Source organism: Aricia agestis, chromosome 18, assembly GCF_905147365.1.
Source record: "Aricia agestis chromosome 18, ilAriAges1.1, whole genome shotgun sequence".
Taxonomy (NCBI): domain Eukaryota; kingdom Metazoa; phylum Arthropoda; class Insecta; order Lepidoptera; family Lycaenidae; genus Aricia; species Aricia agestis.
The window spans coordinates 11806381-11827806 of NC_056423.1; the positions used below are offsets into that span (position 1 = coordinate 11806381).

The window sequence follows — 21426 nt, forward strand, 5'->3', positions numbered from 1 at the left end:
ATTACAGCATATGTTCACCATGTATAATGAGCCTTTAGGTAAAGAATAATTCACAACATTTGCTAGACCATGGATGAAATTGATTCATAGGCAGTTCACGGACCTCATTTGATCAAGACATGCCAATTCAATATTAGTCTATGTAACTGTCGGCTGGATTTCACATAACGTGATCAAATTACGTGGGTTCGCCATTTGCCTATGAATCAACTTCGTCGATAGAAGGTACCATCGACGAAATTGATTCATATGCAGTTGATCGACCTACGTCATTGGTCGGATAATATCAAGCTGAGAGCTGAGCTTGATTAGCTGAGATCTGTCCATAAAGTTAATATACCTAGCGGAATAGAGAAACAAAGGCCTGAGCAAGAGAGATGTCACTATCAGTAACACTGCGTGGTAAAAAGAGACGTGTGACACATGACAGCAGCACTCTTTTTTTGACGTCCAGTCGGCACGTGCCGCACGTTGACAATTTAATCTCATAGAATTCATGTTCAATCATGCTTGTGTAAGTGTAGACATACACATATTTTTCACACAGATGAAAACCAATTTTGGTTACGTTTGACATCTCGAGATTGTTGCTCTATTCCGCTAGGTATATTTACTTTATGGATCTGTCGGATTGCGTTTGACATAACACGACCAAAATAAGTAGAACCGCCATCTGCCTACGAATCAACTTCTCGGATAGTACAATTATTTCGGGCATGCCTGTGATTTATGTAAATATCGAATTAGCATTCATGTTTCGTAAACGTTAGTAAAAAAGAAAAGTAACGGTTCGACAGAAACACGAGTTAATATTTTAACTTTTACGCGTTAAAACGGGTTTATTTCATACACCGTGTAGTAGAATTTTAATAATTATTAGAAAGTGTATGTTTTCGTTCATCATCATCAGCTCGAGTCAATTAAAATCAGCTTCTAACAGCACTATATTTGGGCTTATTTTTCGAAATTGTACGATGGTTAATTGTTTTATAATAAAACTTTAAAAAATAATACTAAACGTTTCGGCGAACTTCGTAGGTATCACTTCCTCCTATTATAAACCTTTCCCAGGCTTCCACAAATATTTCAAGACTAAAATTCGTTACAAGTCACAACATTCTCTCGAATTAAGAAAGACTAACAAAGTTTCATTTTATTTTAACGAGTAGATGTATTCATGGGTCACACAGAAACATTAATGAACGTTAAAATTAACTTAAAACAAGGATCGCGGTGTTAAATTCCATTAAAATCGTTAAAATCTAACAAGACATGGGGGATAACAGATCTGAAGTGAGTCTCTAAGCAGTAATTTACGGCAAAATCACAGTAGATTAATTTATCTGCCTAATAAAATATATGATTGTTTAATAATTAGTAAATAATCAATAAAAATGATAAAATATGTAATAGCTCTTTTGTTAATTAAATAGTCCTTATTTTGTATAATATTATAGACTTTAAAGTTATACAATGTTTTGCCCAGAGTAGACAGAACTAAGTCTATATGTATCAGACGACGACATAACATTTGAAGTTATTAAACTATACTTATCATCTATAGGTAGGTGGGTCTATTTATTGTTAAAGGCGTTATGTATTGGACAAGAATATTATCTATGAACTTTTTTTAAAGAAAGTGTTTTTGTTTTGAAACCATATTTTATACATACGAGGACTGAACTCGATTGTTGGCAGTCATTCTATTGGCATCTTAGATTTTTGTTAAACCAATATGAAATGCATATGTGTGTACGTTTATCTGTTTGTTCATCACGTCCAAACTGCTGAACGAATTTTCCTGCACGGTATGGAGATACTTCGAGGCCCGGGAAAGGACATAGGATACTTTTTAGCTTGAAAAAAATTAATTACCGCGCGGTAATTTGGCGCAACGGGGTTGAGTGCATCATCTGGTTTTCTTAAAAACTTTTTTAGCTAAATTGTAGTAACCATTTAGTAATCTGTAGCTAAATTGGATTCCATTTATGATCAGACCCATAGCATAAGTGTGCTGTGTGCCTCAACGAAATCGGCAAAAACATTATGCATAGAAATCCGTTACGCGCTTAGCGGTCCGGTGTTGAATCTGACCGCCTGATCGGGCCGGATTGATATTTATTATGAGGCCACTTTAATTTTGCCGCCCGTATGTACCATCGAGGAAATTGATTCCTAGGCAGTTGACGGACCTACGTCATTTGGTGGGCTTATGTTAATTCAATGTGAGCCGTGAGCGGTGAGCGGTCGATGGGTTTGACTCAACGCGACCAAATTACTTAGGTCTGCCATCTGCCTAGGAATCAACTTCTAGTAAAAACTCTGCCGCCATCCTCGGACGCTGCCGCCCGTAGGCTATACATGAGAGAGCTCTGACCCCGAAACTCACCTGATAGGAAGGAGCTGGCGAAGGACTCGTCCTGGGCCCGGACGAGGGGCAGGAGCAACACAAGTAGGACACTGGTCATCGTGGCCATCTTAACATGGCGCGTCTGGTCGCGCGCGAGCGGAGAAACGGACTGGCGAAAGAAGAAAGGCATTCTACGTCATAGATTAAGCACGGCGAGCGACGGCGAAGTGATTGTGCCTACACGCTCGTTTCACCGGTGAGGCGGATTATACCCTGGTTTAACCGAAATAAGCAAAATTTATTAACAAGTAGATAAGAATAGAAATAAGGATTCTTCTCCTTACTTACATTATAAATGTGACTGTATGTCTGTTATATTTTCTTGTTTAAAAGCGGTTAAACCGATTACATAAAAGTTTTGTATGCAGATAGTATGAGAGATTCAAAGATTCGAAGACTTTATTTGCAAACTAAGTAATAGTAAGTAAAGACGGGAAAGGACATATAATAGTTTTGTGTTGTGAAAAAAATATAGGTAAGTACATTTTGTTTGTTGTCAAGAAATTTCGGCGTAACAGAGCTGCGGGCGTTATCTAGAGTGTTAAAAATATGTCTAAAATAATACGGCTTACTTCTTTATACTAAACCAATAAATAAATAAAAACTGCCGCTACTTATGCGATTCGCATTTGAGGACATTTTTTAATACCTACCACGAATTACTGAGAAACAACCGCATCGAAATCGTCCAGCAATGCCTGGCGAGACTGTCTCCTCTGCGTGCCACTCTTTGCCGCTGATACCGGACCAACGCGTTTCGCCTGAACACCACCATCAATATTCAATCGCGTATGTGAGCACCGAGAGGCGCTTCATACAGACGAGTTATTATACATTGTATAGTTTGTACGAAGATGAACCTTGTGTCATCGGCATAAAGCCCTGTTAGAGATAGAATAACTCTGAACCGGGCATCCGCACTATCCTTATGCCTTGATTACACATACCGTATCATTGAAGAAAATGATTCATAGGCAGATGACGGACCTACATACCTTATATGTGGGAGAGCCATGCTTCGGCACGAATGGGCCGGCTCGACCCGAGAAATACCACGTTCTCACAGAAAACCGGCGTGAAACAGCGGTTACGCTGTGTTTCGCCGAGTGAGTGAGTTTACCGGAGGCCCAATCCCCTACCCTATTCCCTTCCCTACCCTCCCCTATTCCCTTCCCTTCCCATCCCCTATTCCCTCTTAAAAGGCCAGCAACGCATTTGCAGCTCTTCTGATGCTGCGAGTGTCCATGGGCGACGGAAGTTGCTTTCCATCAGGTGACCCGTTTGCTCGTATGCCCCCTTATTTCATTAAAAAAAAAACATCTTTTGGTCGGGTTGTGTCAACACAATGTTATGTAAGCCATACATGCTACGGTCTACCAGAGAGGTCACCTATGCAGGTATGCCTGCGCAGATGTCACTCGAAAGAATTTTCGATTTTGCTCCGGTCGCCTGCGCAGGCTCAAAAAACTGCACAGGTCTATTCCCATACACGTTCCGGTCTACCTGCGCAGGCAATGCCTGCAATACCTGGACTCTCCGATAGACAGTAGCATGTATGGCTTACATTAGGTGTTCTGTCGGTTGGGTTTGATATAAACAGACCAAATTACGTTGATTCGCCATCAGCCTTTGAATCAACTTCTCTGATAGTAGGTACCTAACTACATTGGCGTCACAGTGTTATAGTTATAATTATACATAAGTATAGTTAATAATAGCATCAAGTGCTCGGCTCAGGGCACTGTCTCGCCACTGTACACGGCAAATGTAATCAGGCCTTAAGGCCCTGTATTCCCAGAAACGGACGATTTTCAAAATTTAAAAGTGAATTTTCAAAATCGTCCGTTTCTAGGAAGAATACAGGCCCTTAAGGTACGCGCACATTTCGAGTGCAGCTTACGAGGTACGAGGCTTTTTACGCATCAACTAAGGTAATTTTTTTAAGAGCTTAGACTATCCCACTGCTAGGTAAAAGGCTTTCTCCAAAAGTCTTCCATCTGTCTCGTTCTAATGCCACGCAGCCCAGCCTGCTTGTAGGCATCCAGTTCATCTCGACATCTTTCTTGACAAAAACAACGGCGCCGCCGCCATGTTGAGCCGTCATCTATTGCTCAGTGCGTGTTGTGGTTCGGAAAAAAATTAAAAAGAAAACAGAAATCGGTAAGTTATAGGGAAGTGTTTTTTTTTAAATTGAAATAAGGGGGCAAACGAGCAAACGGGTCACCTGATGGAAAACAACTTCCGTCGCCCATGGACACTCGCAGCATCAGAAGAGCTGCAAGTGCGTTGCCGGCCTTTTAAGAGGGAACAGGGTAATAGGGGAGGGTAAGGATGGGAAGGGAAAGGAATAGGGGAGGGTAGGAAAGGGAATAGGCTAGGGGATTGGGCCTCCGGTAAACTCACTCACTCGGCGAAACACAGCGCAAGCGTTGTTTCACGCCGGTTTTCTGTGAGAACGTGGTATTTCTCCGGTCGAGCCGGCCCATTCGTGCCGAAGCATGGCTCTCCCACGTAAAATGTCACATTATTATAAAGACAATTATAGAAAATAAGTGTTTTCGTTTGTTTTTAATGATTATTAGACAGTTTATTACAATGCTGTTTTATAACCTAACTTTATTGAGTACGGTACCAGGCATTTGAGTGTTTTTTCGAACCATCACCCTGGAAGAGGTTTAACCCAGTTTCAAGTGGCCGCTCTATTCAATAATGCTTTTAAAAAAGCAGCGACAATAGCCAACGCTGAGTCTGGCTTCAAAGCAACAGAAATATTATATCCGTTCGCAGATGACATGTTTGATGATACAGATTTCGCTCCTGCTTTAGCCACTAACCAGGTTGTAGAAATAACTGAAATGCCAGAAAGTCCTGTTCTGCAAAATAATAATATGATTGATAATAATGATAATATTCAAGCCTTGTCAAACTGTATCACGGACCAACGAGGTGATCAACCAACATCTCTTGACAACATAGTTTTGCCAGTAAGTCCTTCAATACTACAAACATCTGTTGTAGATTGTATAGAAGCTTGTATTGATTCAGATACTTACAACAATTATAGATGATGAAAGTATGAACCAAAATGTGACTGCTCGGTTTAATGTGTTTCTTTGTATGAAGATAACTTACTTCCCCTCATTTTACTATGGTGCGGCCATTTTGAGGGACCCGGGAAGAGTTGGCGAGTCACCGTCTGCCAACTTTATGATACATGTGCCAACGTTGTATCGGCAGTCGCCATAGTCCTTCCATAGTCCCAGTTATCCAGTCGACTAGTACCTCACCCCCATAGCACGGTATCATTTTAATTTTCCATTCCCTGTAATAGTCCTACACTGGCCGCTGGCTCTCCTTGGGCGCACTCTCATAGGGCGGACAGGGAGAGTCGGCGGCTAGTGTCACATTACATTTAGATTAAAACTGTTTTACGAGGCCTCTAAGTGTTGGCTTCGGCCCCACGCATGCCTTTCAAAGGTCCGGGATTCAATTGCCCGTGAGCAAGGAGTGCTTAACACAAACATAATAATAATAATATGTATGTAAAAAAAACTCCACCGAAGGGTGATGATTTTTTGTAGGTCATGGATTGACGTTAGTCTATGACTTTGAGGTGTGCTGTGCGGTGTACCTGCTTGACTCAAGTGAAAGAACAAAAGTGGAATGTGTGGAACCAAATCATAATAATTTTTCTAAAATCGCAAAATGCAACTTTGCTTGCAATTCATTTCTGTATTTTTGTACTGATTTGACATTTGTCAGTTTGACAGTTTTGACAATTCATTTGCTGAATTGATTGAGAGGAATTGCTAAATGTGACCATTTTAGCGCTGTAATACCCAAGATGATATTGTTCATAATATACTGACGGAATGTGTCCACAGACTTGAGGTCGCGTCTCAGTAGTGATTGTTATTATAATGTAAGCAGTGTTAATAAAACAAAAATAAAAAGAGCGTCCGTGGCCTAATGGGTAACCTTTGGTCCGCACTCGTAGAGGGTTCGATCCCGGGTGGAGGCGTGTACCAATGAGACATTTTCTGAACTCAAGTACATAATAGGGACGCTCGTACGGTGAAGGAAAACATCGTGAGAAAACCCGCACATAGTTGGCCGCAGACGTATTGACTAGTTGTTTCCTCTGGACTAGGCCGAATATGTTGCCAGAATGTCGTATGTGCTTGGGCAACCATAAGGACATTTAAATCTTGTCCCAGGCACTACAGTACTTGAGGAGTGGTTACTTCGCTCTGAAAATACTGTTACGTGCTAGGGTTCGAAGGACGCGTCGAAGGACTTTAGTCCAGATGCCGCAGACTACATTAGCCTCATCGAAGAGGAGTACCGAGCCATATCGGACTGTGATAGAGCTTATGCGAAGAGCTTCTTACCGTGGGCCCATGCCTACTACCACGTAGTGGCTTTCTGGTACAAACTAGCTCTTTTCGCTAGGAAGCACGGAACAATTATACGCGATCAAAAGAACTTGATCCACTTTGTTGAAGGATATGGCAACGCAATGATAGGAGACGGAGCCGCAGCTTATCTGAGTGGGCTAGGCGATTACGTCGATGCGACGGAGGTGAAGCACAACTTTGCACGCGCCGCAACCCAACGAACCACGGTCTTTATGACACCTTGTCCGCACCGGCGATTGCCCTTCGCAGGGTATTAGAAGAGGTCGCCACACGGTTCGAAAAAATGACACTTGGGACATACCCGCCATTAGGCCACACGTCCCTGTCAATAACGAACCCCAACCGGAGGCTCGACCAAAAAGGGGAGTAATGTTATGGATACGGACACGTAGTGTCAACATATATCCCACTTCTGACACCAGTTGGACTTTTCTAGAAGGTTCGAGCATGTACTTGCGCACCTCACGCCATCTAGTATTGAGTTTGACGTTAGATGGCACTACGTGTCCGTATCCATAACAATCTATATATTAATACGTGAGAGAAAAACTTTGTAACCCTTTTTACAAAAAAATGGGGAAACGTAGGTGCATGAAATTTCGCACAGTTATAGTTTATATGAAGGAGTGCATCGAGCTAATATTATTTTAAAATTATGCTTTAATCATATATATTTTTAACAAATAAAACGTTACACACACTACGACACTACTACTAGGAAAAATGACAGATTTTTGAGTGACAAGCCTATACATACTCTTTTATTTATGGTTGAAGTCTGTTGACAACAAGTTGACAAATTGAAAATGGATTATTGTTTTTTTTTAATTTAATTTTAGATACTATTAGACAATGCTTAAACGGCCAGTCTGAGGTCAGCTGAGTCCCAAAGACAAGAATCGAAAAAAACTATGATGAAGTCAATATTTTTTACAAAATATCTAAGGTAGTAGTCCTAATGTCGTTGCAAGTAAGGTCGAATTTCGACCATTGGGCGATCTCTAGTACTGTATAAATCATCCATAACGTATGCAAAGACCTAGTTTTAGTGTTAAGTTCTTCTAAGGCTGCTAAAATATTACTTATATAAGATTCTAGATATATCTAATATTAATATGATTATGAGGTTGATTTAATTGCTGATTTTCAATTTATAATTAACTAGCTGTTGCCCGCGACTTCGTCCGCGTGGACTTCAGTTTATAGCGCGCGGTGTCAACAAAATTGGTGTCAAAAGCTTTTTAAAACCCTGATACCCCTTAAATCAAAATACCCAAAACAGCCGTGTAGTGTGCACATAATATATTTTTTTTTTTAATTAAACTTTTTTATACCAAATTTTAAAGCTTATTTATCTATACTAATATTATAATTCTGCAGAGTTTGTTAGTTTGTTTGTATGTTTGTTTGAACGCGCTAATCTCAGGAACTACTGGTCCCATTTGAAAAAATATTTCAGTGTTAGATAGCCCATTTATCGAGGAAGGCTATAGGCTATATTTTATCACGCTAAGATTAATAGAAACGAAGAAATAGAGGAAAATGTGGAGAAAACGGGGGGAAATTATTTAAAAGGGCTTATTTGAACGCGCTAATCTCAGGAACTACTGGTCCTATTTAAAAAATTCTTTCAGTGTTAGATAGCCTATTTATCGAGGAAGGCTATAGGTTATATTTTATTATTCTACGACTAATAGGAGCGAAGAAATAGAGGAAAATGTGGAAAAAACGGAAAATTATATGAAATTGCTTATTATCTTAAGATTCTTAAGAACTACTGGAGCAATTTTTATGTTATTTGGCAAACATGAAGAATAGACCAAGTTAAGGGACATAGGCTATTTTTGCGGAAAAATGTACGGTCGCGTGAAATTCCTAAATTACGCAAGCCAAGCCGCGCGGAACATCTATACCTATATAATAAAATCGTAGGAAAGTCAATGCTGTACATTAAATATTTTTGTACAATAAATAATAAGTACTTGGACGTGATCTAACTAACGCGGACGAAGTCGCGGGCAACAGCTAGTTTATCTATACACAACTTTAGCTTTACCCATAAACTAAGTATTTACTGTTGGTATGCTGTTGTTTCTGATATCTATGTTGGTAGCCTGGTAGGTGAGTTATTTGATAACATGTAGGTATAACAATCGAAAGAATCGGTAAACTAAGCACAACATGTTACCACCTCTTATAGAAATACATAATATGAGCAAGCGATAGCGCGATCTAGGCGACTGTTGGTGCAATCTGTTATGAGTTTTGGAACTAACTTAATTTGAACAAATTTACGCATTTTCACCCCCTTGCAACCCCTTTTTCGAGTAAAAAAAGTAGTATCTGTCCTTTCTCAGGATTTAGACTATCTGTGTACAAAATTTAATTACAATCGGTTCAGTAGTTTTGGCGCTGTTGTTACTGATAATTAACTAAGTTGGTAGGTGAGTTATTAATTATTATCGTGTATAACAATCGAAAGAATCGAAAAACGTAGCTCAACATGGTACCACCTCTTATAGAAATATATTATATGAGCAATCGATAGCGCGATCTAGGCGACTCTTGGCGCCATCTTAATTTGAACAAATTTACGCATTTTCACCCCTTTCAACCCCTTTTTCCAGTTAAAAAGTAGCCTATGTCCTTCCTCAGGCTTTAGACTATCTGTGTACAAAATTTCATTACAATCGGTTCAGTAGTTTTGGCGTGAAAGCGAGACAGACAGACAGACAGAGATACTTTCGCATTTATAATATTAGTATAGATTAGTATAGATTTGTATTGTATACCTATAAGAACGGCATTATCGTTCTACGATAAAGTCCTTTCTTTACAAAATTAAAAAAATAATATCTGGTCTTGTGAAGAGTTATCAAAAGCTGGTAAGTATCTCTTTCGTGTCCTGTGGCCCAATTTTCAAAAAATCCACTGTTTTGTTCCTCATATTCCTCCGTTGTATTTGCTCCAAATATTATTTTAAATTTTCCTATAGCGAAGGGTTCCCCGGTAGCTAACAATCAATTTAATGCTATAATAAGTGATAAATGTAGAGATTGGACTTTGGTGAAGACTGTAGAAGTGTAGACGTATGTATGCTTCAAAATTATAAGAAACTTCTTGTGTTGGTAGAACCTACCGTTTGGATTCCAAAATTTAATGTTGTTCTTAATAATAAATTACCTTCGTTTTCACCTGTTTTTTATGCAGAATTTTTAGCAACTTTGAAGCGCTTTCCCTTGTAGAATCACACAAAATAAACAAGTTAATTATTATGTCTGACTGTTAAAGTTTCCGTGGCTGTACTGTACAAATAATTCTTATTTATTCGTCCGGGTATAAGTAATATTTTTTTCTTATTTTAATGAAAAAGAAGAATAATGGCGGGACAATTAGAGCAGAGGCTGGTATTTTGATCTGAGTTTATTAGTCCGGTAATTTTTCTTACTTAATTGTTCTTAATTAGTAGTAAGTAACTGGAACATCTTGAAGTTTCAGACTATAAGACTGTAGTACATGGCTACGGGGCCAAGGCTGGTTAGATTAGATTAGAAGGGAAAACCTGAAAATCTCGAAAAAGGTTCTGCACGTATCGTATTAATGCGAAAGCTTAGACACTACTAGTTCCAAGGATGACAGAAAATGTAATGATACATATTATTTCATACTCAACATCGGCAGAAATGTGGAAAAAGTTACTAAGTGTTTATGAGCAGAGAACCGAGTCATACATTACATAACACAGCAGCGTTTCTCTCAATATAAATATAAAGCAGGCACTGAAATATCTACATTCGTATCCAAGATTCAGGAACTTCAAAATTAACTCAAACATAGAGACGAAGAGGTCTCAGATAAGTTTGTAATTACACAAATATTAATGTCATTGCCTGATAAGTACAAACATTTCATCTCAACCTGGGAATCTGCTCCGGATGAGTGGCAAACAATGGACAATTTAGTTGCAAGACTACCCGTGGAAGAAGAGCGAGTAAAAGAGAAAAATGACTCGCAGGCACTCGCAAACTCTGCATTTGTAGTGAAGAATAAAAGGAATGTAAAGTGCAATAAGTGCAACAGATTTGGACATCATTTTGGTGAGTGTAAAAATAATAATAACAATAATAAAAAGGTGAAGGACACAATAAATGCTTATACTGCGGTAAGACTAGACATTTTAAAGTGCAATGCTGGTTCAGGATGAATAAGGATGATAAGAAGTAATGCATTTGTGGTAAATTGCCAACTCGGGTCCCTCGACGTACTTCGCTACCCCTTCACACACGGACAACGTAAGTAAAAATATACAAGCTTTAGAAATATTTATCCTTCAACCAGCGATGAAACGCGGATGACCAAACGGAACAAAACAAACAATCGGTTTACCTTCCAGAAAGAAACCAATCAAGCGATTCAAAGACAAATCGTTTAATCATAAATTAATAATTTTATTAAATTGGTTTAAAGACGATAAAACAGCAGAAAAATTCTCAAAATCAAATTACCTTATCAAATAATAAGAAGTGGAAACAATGCCAAGAAATATATCGTACCAGCAGATTTAGACAAAAAGTCAAAATTACTTATATGAAGAAATTAAAAACACTCCGGATGCTTGGAAACATATTGTATGAAATTGACTTTAATCCCGGGGAGTATTGTGTTTATTTATCTAATCCCGGGGAGTATTGTGTTTATTTATCATTTAAAAGAGTCACCATCTGCTCAAAACTCTTACAAATAAACTGAACACTTCTCACACCAGTGAGACACGTCCATGAACCACACATATTTTGACTAAGTTAACATCTCACTTGGCTTGACTTATTGTGGAAGCGAAGCTGAAGATAAAAACACCAGCCCAGACACACATAATACAAAAGAAAAAACTGTACACACATTACACTAGTACAAAGGCAACCTCAAATTATTATTGAATATTGTTACGTGCTAGGGTTCGAGGATTTGGAGAGAAAGACCTGGTGACTCTCTTGAAGACTTTATTAACACTGCACTAAACACTAGGTCACAACACTTAGCACTAAGTCCAAACACTAATCACTAGGTCGAATCACTAAGCACTATCACTGTCCTAGGTCGTAGCCAAGTCGCAGGTTTCACTGGTTCACTCACTATTGATCACTCCGAAATCGCCTCGATGATAGCTCGAAAGGAACTGACTTCCGGACCTGCCTGCGGCTCTTTTTATATGGCGAGACGAATTCCAGAAATTTCCCGATTCACGTAAACAAGTAAACAACCGTGGGAAATTTCTCGGAGGCTCGGGCATGTACCACAATAAAACTGCCGTCCTTGCGATAAGTGCAGTAAGTTGAATTTAATTTAGACCTTATGGACTCAGTCATAAGGTCTAAATTCAAACACGCTAACAAATAAAGGGTAAACACGTAAACAAACATTAGACCCTTCTAGAAGGTTCGAGTATGTACTTGCGCACCACGTGTCCGTATACCATGTACCGTAACACTACTCCCCTCTTAGAGATGCTCGTCCCGAGCATCATTGTTACTGCCATGGTAACGCGCCACGCTGTTCCTACGACTACTCCTGGTCTGTGGTCCCTTTACAGCAGCGCAAGTAATACATCTGTGGCACCAATCCTGCACATCATCTCTCCAATGCAACCAGAAGAATCGTTCTCGCACTTTCCTTAGCATCCTCTTGACACCTAGATGACTCCCTGATACGCCCTCATGTATCTCGCGGAGAACATCTGGTACTCTTGCCCTTGGGACAATTATCTGAAAATAGAACTCTCTGCCGTTAGCCTTCTGCCATTTCCGATAGAGTATTCCATCCTGAAGTATCAGACTGTCCCATTGCTCCCAGTACGCCTTTGTGACAGCGCCAGTGGGTGCAACCTCACTCCAGATTGGTTTTACGTCACCCCGCTTCTTCCATGTGATGATGTGCCGAAGGTCGTCATCTCTTTCTTGAGCCCTTCTCATAGCTTCATTCTCCATGTGCCCCAAATGACTTGTTCTCTTTGTTCCGCTCCGTGCCTGGGAGGTAACAGTTACCGGGGCTTTCTCCGCGTCATCCAGTACTCGCCCCTTAGTTCTGGATTCTATTCGTTCCCCGTGATTCCGGGTAGGGGACGAAACCGCTTGCTTCTTCAACTCCTCCATTTGTTCCTCGATCCTTTTTATCCTTGCCATCTGGGTCTTCTTCTGCGGACAGTTTAGCTGAAGATGGCCCCTCTCACCACACTTATAGCACATGGCTTCAAATCTTTTCCTCGTAGAAGCCTTAACTTCCTTGACTTCTTCAGAGACCTTGTGGATCTTATGGGTCTGCCGTATGTCATGGCGCACAGCCTCGACTTCCAAAGCATGCGCTAATGCTTCCTTTAGCGAGGTATGGTGACCAAGTCTTACTGCAGCCCTGACCTCCAAGTCTTTGATTCCGTCGACAAATCCTTGAACAATATTTGTGTCGACCATCTTGGTGTCGGCTCCTGGATATGCCTTCCTGACGAGTTTTTCAATTTCCAACGCCCATTGTTGAAGTCCTTCTCCTGAACGTTGGACTCTGTCACGCAGTTGGGCACGGAACACGTGCTCCAGGTGTCGCTCCCCGTATCTGGATTCCAGTGCCTCCATCAGGTCTTGGAAACCATTTCCCGTATGTGACAGTGCCTCCAGAACCGACACAGCTTGCCCTCTGAGTGCAACAGTGAGAGCGGTCAAGCATTGCTCCTCCGTCCATCCGTTTGCGGTAGCAACAGTCTGAAATTGCCGACGATAAGCGTTCCAAGAAGTAGTGCCGTCGTACGGTGGCACCTTTACTCTTGGTCCTTGCGCCACACCAGTGACGCCACTAGACACCGCAACTCCCGTAGTTTCTAGGCGCACTACTCTCTTCTGTAGTTCTGTGAATCCGGTTTTCAAATTTTCCACAACCGTCTCTAACCCAGTAACTCGTTCTTTCATTACGTCGACGTCTTTACGAAGCTTATTCACCGTGTCACTAACATCCTTTATAGCCAGAAGCGCTTTCTCTTGGAGGTCCTTTTGTTGCTCTTGAGACTCCTGCAAAGCGCCGAGCTTGCGGTCTTGTGACTCCTGCAAAGCGCCGAGCTTGCGGTCTTGTGACTCCTGCAAAGCGCCGAGCTTGCGGTCTTGTGCCTCTCGAATCGCTCTGATTTCAGGCCTTTGGAGCTCCATTAATTCAATTAAACTTTCTAAATGAAGGGCCACTTGGGGGGCTGTAGGAGCTACGGGTGGGGCCTGGTGGGCGGGGCCAGTGGACGTGGCCTGGTGGGCGGAGCCAGTGGGCGTGGCCATGTCCAAAGTGGGCGGAGCCAGAGGGGCGTGGCCAGTGGGCGTGTCCCGGTGGGCGGAGCCAGTGGGCGTGGCTTCATCCAAAGTGGGCGGATCCTGGTGGGCGTGGCCAGTGGGCGGAGCCAGTGGGTGGGGGCTGTCCCTCAGTGGGCGGAGCTTGGTCCCCAGTGGGTGTGGCCTCCGCAACTCCTCTCTCGGGGTCAATGGCAGCAGCTCGCTGCGCCCTTGTCCTGACACTCCCCTTGAAGTCCTCTCTCGGAGTCAATGGCATCTCCAAATCCCACTTCTGACACCAGTTGTTACGTGCTAGGGTTCGAGGATTTGGAGAGAAAGACCTGGTGACTCTCTTGAAGACTTTATTAACACTGCACTAAACACTAGGTCACAACACTTAGCACTAAGTCCAAACACTAATCACTAGGTCGAATCACTAAGCACTATCACTGTCCTAGGTCGTAGCCAAGTCGCAGGTTTCACTGGTTCACTCACTATTGATCACTCCGAAATCGCCTCGATGATAGCTCGAAAGGAACTGACTTCCGGACCTGCCTGCGGCTCTTTTTATATGGCGAGACGAATTCCAGAAATTTCCCGATTCACGTAAACAAGTAAACAACCGTGGGAAATTTCTCGGAGGCTCGGGCATGTACCACAATAAAACTGCCGTCCTTGCGATAAGTGCAGTAAGTTGAATTTAATTTAGACCTTATGGACTCAGTCATAAGGTCTAAATTCAAACACGCTAACAAATAAAGGGTAAACACGTAAACAAACATTAGACCCTTCTAGAAGGTTCGAGTATGTACTTGCGCACCACGTGTCCGTATACCATGTACCGTAACAATATTAACTACTACTTAGGTTTTGTCTTTTTTTCAATTTTATATATTGTGCAGTTATATGCAGGTTTTAGAGAAATTGTTCAATCTATTTATACTGTTTTCTGTTTCTCTGTCCCCTTATCACCTCTTCACTTATCAATTCAATTTCATTAAATATCTTTCAATCCATTTCCTGCGATCTTGATTCTTGTTTTCTTTTCCAAATATTACTATTAACCGTGCAAATCTAATTTAAGGCTGACTTTATTGCAACAGCAGATAGGTGACATTAGTTCATACTAAATCTTTACTTTATCATTTTCAGCTCTGTGCAAAAGTAAGCAAAATGATGACACGTTCAGCCTTGGCTCGCCGTACCGAGGAACAACTTCAAGTGACTCTCAAAGAACTAAAAGCCTGTAAAGACCAATGTCAAACACTACTACAGGAAAGAGATGATAATGAAAAAGAAATGTTACTTGTACTGCAAAAAAAGACAGAACTTAAGTCAGAATTAAATAATATAAGCCGGGACTACGAGGACAGTTGTAAACACAATTTAGAACTGCAAGGTATTGTTGATAGTTTTGACCAGTGCAGGGAGGAATATGAAGGCACACTCAAGAACTCAGCTGCACTACAAATCAAGCTCAAAAATGCTGAGGAGTATATTAGGAAACTTGAAGACCAGCTAGACTATCATAATTACAGTCAAACACAACACCTGTTCAAGAAACTTATTCCAAACGTGAAATTATCAGTGCCTTGCAATGACATTACTCTATGGTAGTAACTTAACTTGTGATGATACAGTACCATCCCTTAAAATGAACAGTAAGAAAAAATTAAAGAAATATATTAAAATTAAAAAATGTATCAAAAAGTATAGCCAACTCTCAATGAAAAACAAAAACATTATGAACAGATTAGCAAACAGTATCAAACAAAACCAAATATTGCATAATAACTTGTTAGATTGTAACTTTGTCCTAGAACAGACAAAATGTGATTATGAGGCCGATGTATCCAGCCTTCAGTTAGAAATTTCCTATTTACATTAGGGTTGCTGAGGATTCCTCTTCCGCTTCCTCATAATGAGGAAGTTCCGCAATATTTTGGGTTCCTCAACCGCTACCGCATCCTCATAAATAAAAATTAAAAAATCCTCTTCCGCTATCGCTTCCTCAAAATTTAAGAGGAATTTATGAGGAATTTCACTGCGCATGCGCGTCGCGAATCCAATCATGGCAACGCACACGCCAGAGCCAGAGAATTGTATCATTCACTCATCTTTTTTTTTTGTGTGCGTTGTTGTGTATGTTTAGCCTGGGAAAATTAAGGAATTCAGACCGGATAATTCGTGTAGTTTTGAAAGAAAGTTGTTCCTAAAGGTGTCCAGATGAATATACTAAAAGTCTCCGAGGGTGGGACAAGAGCCGGCGCGCAGTGGAATCAGGGGACTACGTTACGCCGATTTACTGTATCTGTCTCTAGGTACAGTTAATCGAGGTAACGTATTCCCGTGATTCTTCCTTCAAAGTTCCTATCCTATCTAAATTTATTATTTTTAAATATCTTCAGGAAGAATGAGTCTATACCACTACGTTTTTATTTTATCGTAAACATCTTTCAAATTTATTTTATGGTCGGTCGATTGGCGGGGTACGGGGCATTATTTTTTATTTATTAGTAAATTTAGAAAAAATCTAACGTAGCTTTAACAGATCATAGTACTTATTGTATAAAAATCATTTGTCTAAACGCATTGTCCAGGGAGTAAATTGGGGAATACGTTTGTATGGAAAAACAGTGCGAGCGTACCCTTTTAATACTCTGTATTTCCTAAAGTAATGATCGTTTGATCGTACAGTTTGGACGTAATTTATAGTAATGTAGATAATTAAGGTAGAAGTCACTAAAGAGATATTTTAAATAATTTTCGCGTCACAAGCGAAAACCTTGAAAAAGAGACCTTTCCCCCCCTTCCCCACCGCCGGCTCTTGTCCCACCCTCGGGGACTTTTAGTATATTCATCTGGACACCTTTAGGAACAACTGTACCAACTTTCAAAACTAGACGAATTATTCGGTCTGATCGTCGATTTTGAAACTAATTTTCTTAGACTAGTTACTGAACTCCTCCTTAATTGTGGGACGGATTTTGATGATTCTTTAGTGTGTGTGTTTTGAGAATGATTTAGATTCATAGTTTGGTCCACTGGAAAATGCCCTTTTAATTAATTTTTGTGTAATGTACCTATGTACCTAGTTATGTACAGACAGGACAAAGACTTTTGGGTTGGGTCCGCTAGTATTTATAATTTCCTATCATCCTCTTCCTCATCCGCTTCCTCTTCCGCTTCCTCATCCGCATCCTCTTCCTCAAAAAATATCCTCTTCCTCATCCGCATCCTCTAAATTTGCACGTGAAAATTCCTCTTCCTCCTCCTCTTCCTCATAATCACTTCCTCAACAACCCTAATTTACATGATACTTTAGACAGTTTGACAAAAAAGTATGAATCTTCACAAAAGGAAATTCAGGCACATATATTGGCAATGGATGATTTGCTTGAAGTAACTCGATACAATGAGGAGCGTGTTCATTCTTTATTGAGACTTAACATTTCCTCACTTCAGGTGGATCATTCAGTTTCTAATATATCATATATATGTTCCACTGAGAAGGCACATACTGAAAGCCAATCAAATATTAGGTTATTTAGTGATGAGTTAGGACAGAACTTAGGTACTTATTTAAGTAGAATATGCAAAGGACAGGCAGTTTCTAATATTTGTATGCCCGGAGCCACTTATAAGGATATAGTACGAAGGGCACTAACTGAAAAATATTGCCCTAACACAACACTTATTATTCTAGTTGGGAGAAGAGGGAAATTAAACAAATACCAAATGACAGTATTTTTAGAATCCTTGTTTAAAATTGAAAATATAAAAAAATTGGTATTGTTTACTTTTCCTTATATAAAAATGTGCCCACGAACTAATATGGAAGAAAATGTATGTAGATATAAGTTAAACAGCCTACTATTTAATGCTGTTAATAACAATTGTATAGTTATTAATGACCCACAACCACAAAAATGTCAGGTTGTGGATATAAATAACTTAAGTTTTAAATTAAGTAACATGTACTTGGATAAGTATTTATTATCCAATTTCTGTAAGCGACATGTAGCTGGTATGCTATTTAATATTTTTACTTTTTCACAAGCCAAGAATTTGGCTTCTACGACTACTGCTTTTATTGAGAAAAACTTAAACTCCTCACCTGCAGCTGCCGAAAAACTACTCAAAGATAATGTAAAGGAATGTAATGTCAATTTTAAGTTTAGAGAGATTGACCCCAAAGACATTATTGATACTTTTAAATTATTAAACATTAAGAATACCACCGATCTTTGGGGATTGTCTACAAAAATTATTAAATCAGTAATTGACATCATAGCTCCTCATCTAGCAATAATTTTTAATAACTGTATAGAGAATGGTGTTTTTCCTGACTTAATGAAGCACAGCAAGGTAATACCTTTATTTAAAGCGGGAATTAAGTCTGATCCGACAAATTACAGACCTATATCGATTTTACCGACTCTTAGCAAAATATTTGAAAAAATAATTTTAAAACAGCTATAAACACTTTAATTCAAATAATTTATTACACGAAAATCAATACGGTTTTACTAAGGGTCGTTCCACAACGGATGCTGGTATAGGTCTTCTATGTAGTATATTTGAAGCTTGGGAGGGATCGCAGGATGCCTTAGGTGTCTTCTGTGACCTCTCTAAGGCCTTCGACTGTGTCGAGCATGCTACATTGATTAGGAAATTACACCACTATGGCATAAGGGACTCAGCACTCAACCTTTTGACATCTTACCTCAAAAATAGGACTCAAAGGGTTGAAATCAATAATAAGAGATCAAATGGAACCAAAATAAAATTAGGTGTCCCACAGGGGTCTATTTTAGGCCCGTTTCTTTTTCTCGTCTACATAAATGACCTACCTTATCTAGTTAAGGATAATGATAATGAAATAGTACTTTTTGCATATGACACTTCACTTATTTTTAAAGTGAAGAGACAACAGTCTAATTACGACGAGGTAAACTGTACTCTTTCAAAAATAGTACATTGGTTTAATGTTAATAATTTACTTTTGAATTCTACGAAAACTAAATGTTTAAAGTTTACTTTGCCCAATGTACGGCAAGTTCAAACCAATGTACTATTGAATGATGAGAAAATGAATTTGGTGGACACTACTGTATTTTTAGGTATTACACTAGATAGTAAATTACAGTGGGGTCCTCATATTGCTAAACTCGCAGATAGACTCAGTTCTGCAGCATATGCAGTCAGAAAGATTAGGGAAATTTCTGACGAAGACACTGCACGATTAGTATACTTTAGCTATTTTCACAGTAGAATGTCATATGGTATCCTTTTATGGGGAAACGCTGCCGATATTAATACTATATTTGTGCTGCAGAAGCGAGCTATACGTTCGATTTACAAAATGTCTACATTTGAATCTTTGAGAGAAAAGTTTAAAGAAATTGGTATTCTGACAGTAGCTTCTCAATACATTTTAGATAATGTAATACATGTTAGAAAAAATATATGTAAATTTAAAGCCAAAGGTGACATTCATTGTAGAAACACCAGAAATAAGTACAAGCTAGATTTGCCAGTGATCAAGTGATCAGACTTAGTAAAGTCAGTAAATCTTTTAAAGGTCAATGTATACGCCTTTTCAATAAAATCCCAGAAAACGTTAAAAATCTTTCCATTAATAAATTTAAGAAAGTAGTCAAAGAGCGTTTGTGTGCCAAAGCCTATTATAAGGTCAATGATTTCATAAATGATGGCACATCTTGGGAGTAGGATGGCTGCTTACAAGGCTACTTCTACATTATTGTACATGACTTACTATGTATGTATGTTGACATTGTATAATTTTAAGTTACAGCATTGTAAATTTTATTTTAAAAGATTAATTTTTTTACCTCACTTTTTTTTGGTAAAAAAAGTGGGCCCCGTGCGAGTTTCTTACGCCGGTTCTTCTCGCCGGGATAGTTCCCGAACCGGTGGTAGGCACCGTAGCTAATATTAACATTCTGAAAGTATTTTCTTAAAATCTACTCAGAAATAAAACATTTTTTATTTTTATTTATTTTATTATTTATTTACTTGAGTTACTTATTAATCAATTTGAAAAAAAACAGCATTTGCTTAGACAGATTTTTGTTTATTGCCGGACTAAAATTAAAAAATTCGTTCGGTACCTGGATAAATAATTTAAAAATTATTCGTACAGTACCCGGGTAAATAGAATCGCCCAAAATAAAACAATAAAAATTATCCAAAATATTGACTTTTATTGTGAACAAACATGTTAAACTTAACATAGGTATTTTATTTACAATTTAAGAAACAGAAAGAAAGAAAATTACTTACTTCTAGGTAGAAGAAATCTTAAAAATAAAAAATAAACTAAATTAGTCACATAATGGCCTGTTTAGCTTTAGTAAAAAATACATATAATATAATATCTATGGACGCTTCACACCACGTCAGTCTGGCCCCGTGCTAAGTACCTAAAGGACTTGTGTTACAGGTACCAGACAACGGAAATATATTTAATACTTTTATACTATACATATATTTATTATTTTTATTATATGATACACATATTTAATACACATCCAGACCCGGGAACATTGAAAACTTTTTGTTCCGTCGGCGGGATTCGAACCCGCGACCCCCGGCTTGAGCTACCGACGCGCTCACCACTGAGCCACAGAGGTCGTCCAGCATATGTTTATCATTTATGAGAAATGCTCCAGCAATAACATATAAAAGTAACTAATGAATTTCTATATTTTTACCTCCGTTTACGCTTGAATATGGCTGCTTAAACGTAATACCTAAGTACGAATCGACGAACAAGTAATGCTAAGTATTCACATTCGGTTTTGCTCGATCGAGCAATAACATCGAGCAAAACTCGCGGCTCGGGCTTTCGTCCAGACGTTCAGCATTGCTCGATAGTTTTACTCTAAATCGATATATTTAATTCCAAGATAGTTTTACTCCAAATTGAGTAATAATTAGGTACTGTGTGGACCGCAAAACTCACAGCTCAAAGGCTCGCATCGAGGCGGCTCGATGGAATTAAATATCGATCGATTTAGAATAAAACTATCGAGCAATGCTGAATGTGTGGACGAAATCCCGAGCCGCGGGCTTTGCTCGATGGAGCAAAACCGTACGTGAGTACTTAGCATAACACAGTCTACTGAGGCCCGAGTGTATTTGTTTGACATTCGATCGTGAACGCGTTTGGCGTTTACTAAGATTTTGTGTATGGGATTTGTACAGCGCCACCTAGCGATGCTCACGGGAGTGAGCCCAGCTCCCATACAAAATCTTAGTAAACGCCAAACGCGTT

General features: G+C 39.4%; 2 protein-coding genes and 1 long non-coding RNA gene across 3 annotated transcripts in view; 2 read left to right on the forward strand and 1 right to left on the reverse strand.

Moving 5' to 3' along the window:
• The window catches only part of LOC121735825 (protein masquerade), a 33478-nt gene extending 30875 nt beyond the window's left edge, over window positions 1-2603 (reverse strand). The window contains exon 1 of the mRNA XM_042126787.1: window positions 2390-2603. Coding sequence (XP_041982721.1) covers window positions 2390-2540 — 151 coding nt within the window. The 5' untranslated portion in view covers window positions 2541-2603. The remainder of the gene's footprint in view (window positions 1-2389) is intronic.
• LOC121735830 lies at window positions 1745-3907 on the forward strand. Its single transcript, XR_006036921.1, has 3 exons — window positions 1745-1756; window positions 3518-3524; window positions 3836-3907. It is a non-coding gene; the product is annotated as an uncharacterized LOC121735830 (long non-coding RNA).
• An 11852-nt stretch (window positions 3908-15759) lies between these two features.
• Window positions 15760-20303, forward strand: LOC121736243. Its single transcript, XM_042127326.1, has 3 exons — window positions 15760-16009; window positions 17440-18285; window positions 20293-20303. Exons 1-3 carry the CDS (start codon window positions 15781-15783, stop codon window positions 20301-20303), a joined length of 1086 nt encoding a protein of 361 aa, XP_041983260.1. The 5' UTR covers window positions 15760-15780.
• The last annotated feature ends 1123 nt before the right edge of the window (window positions 20304-21426 follow it).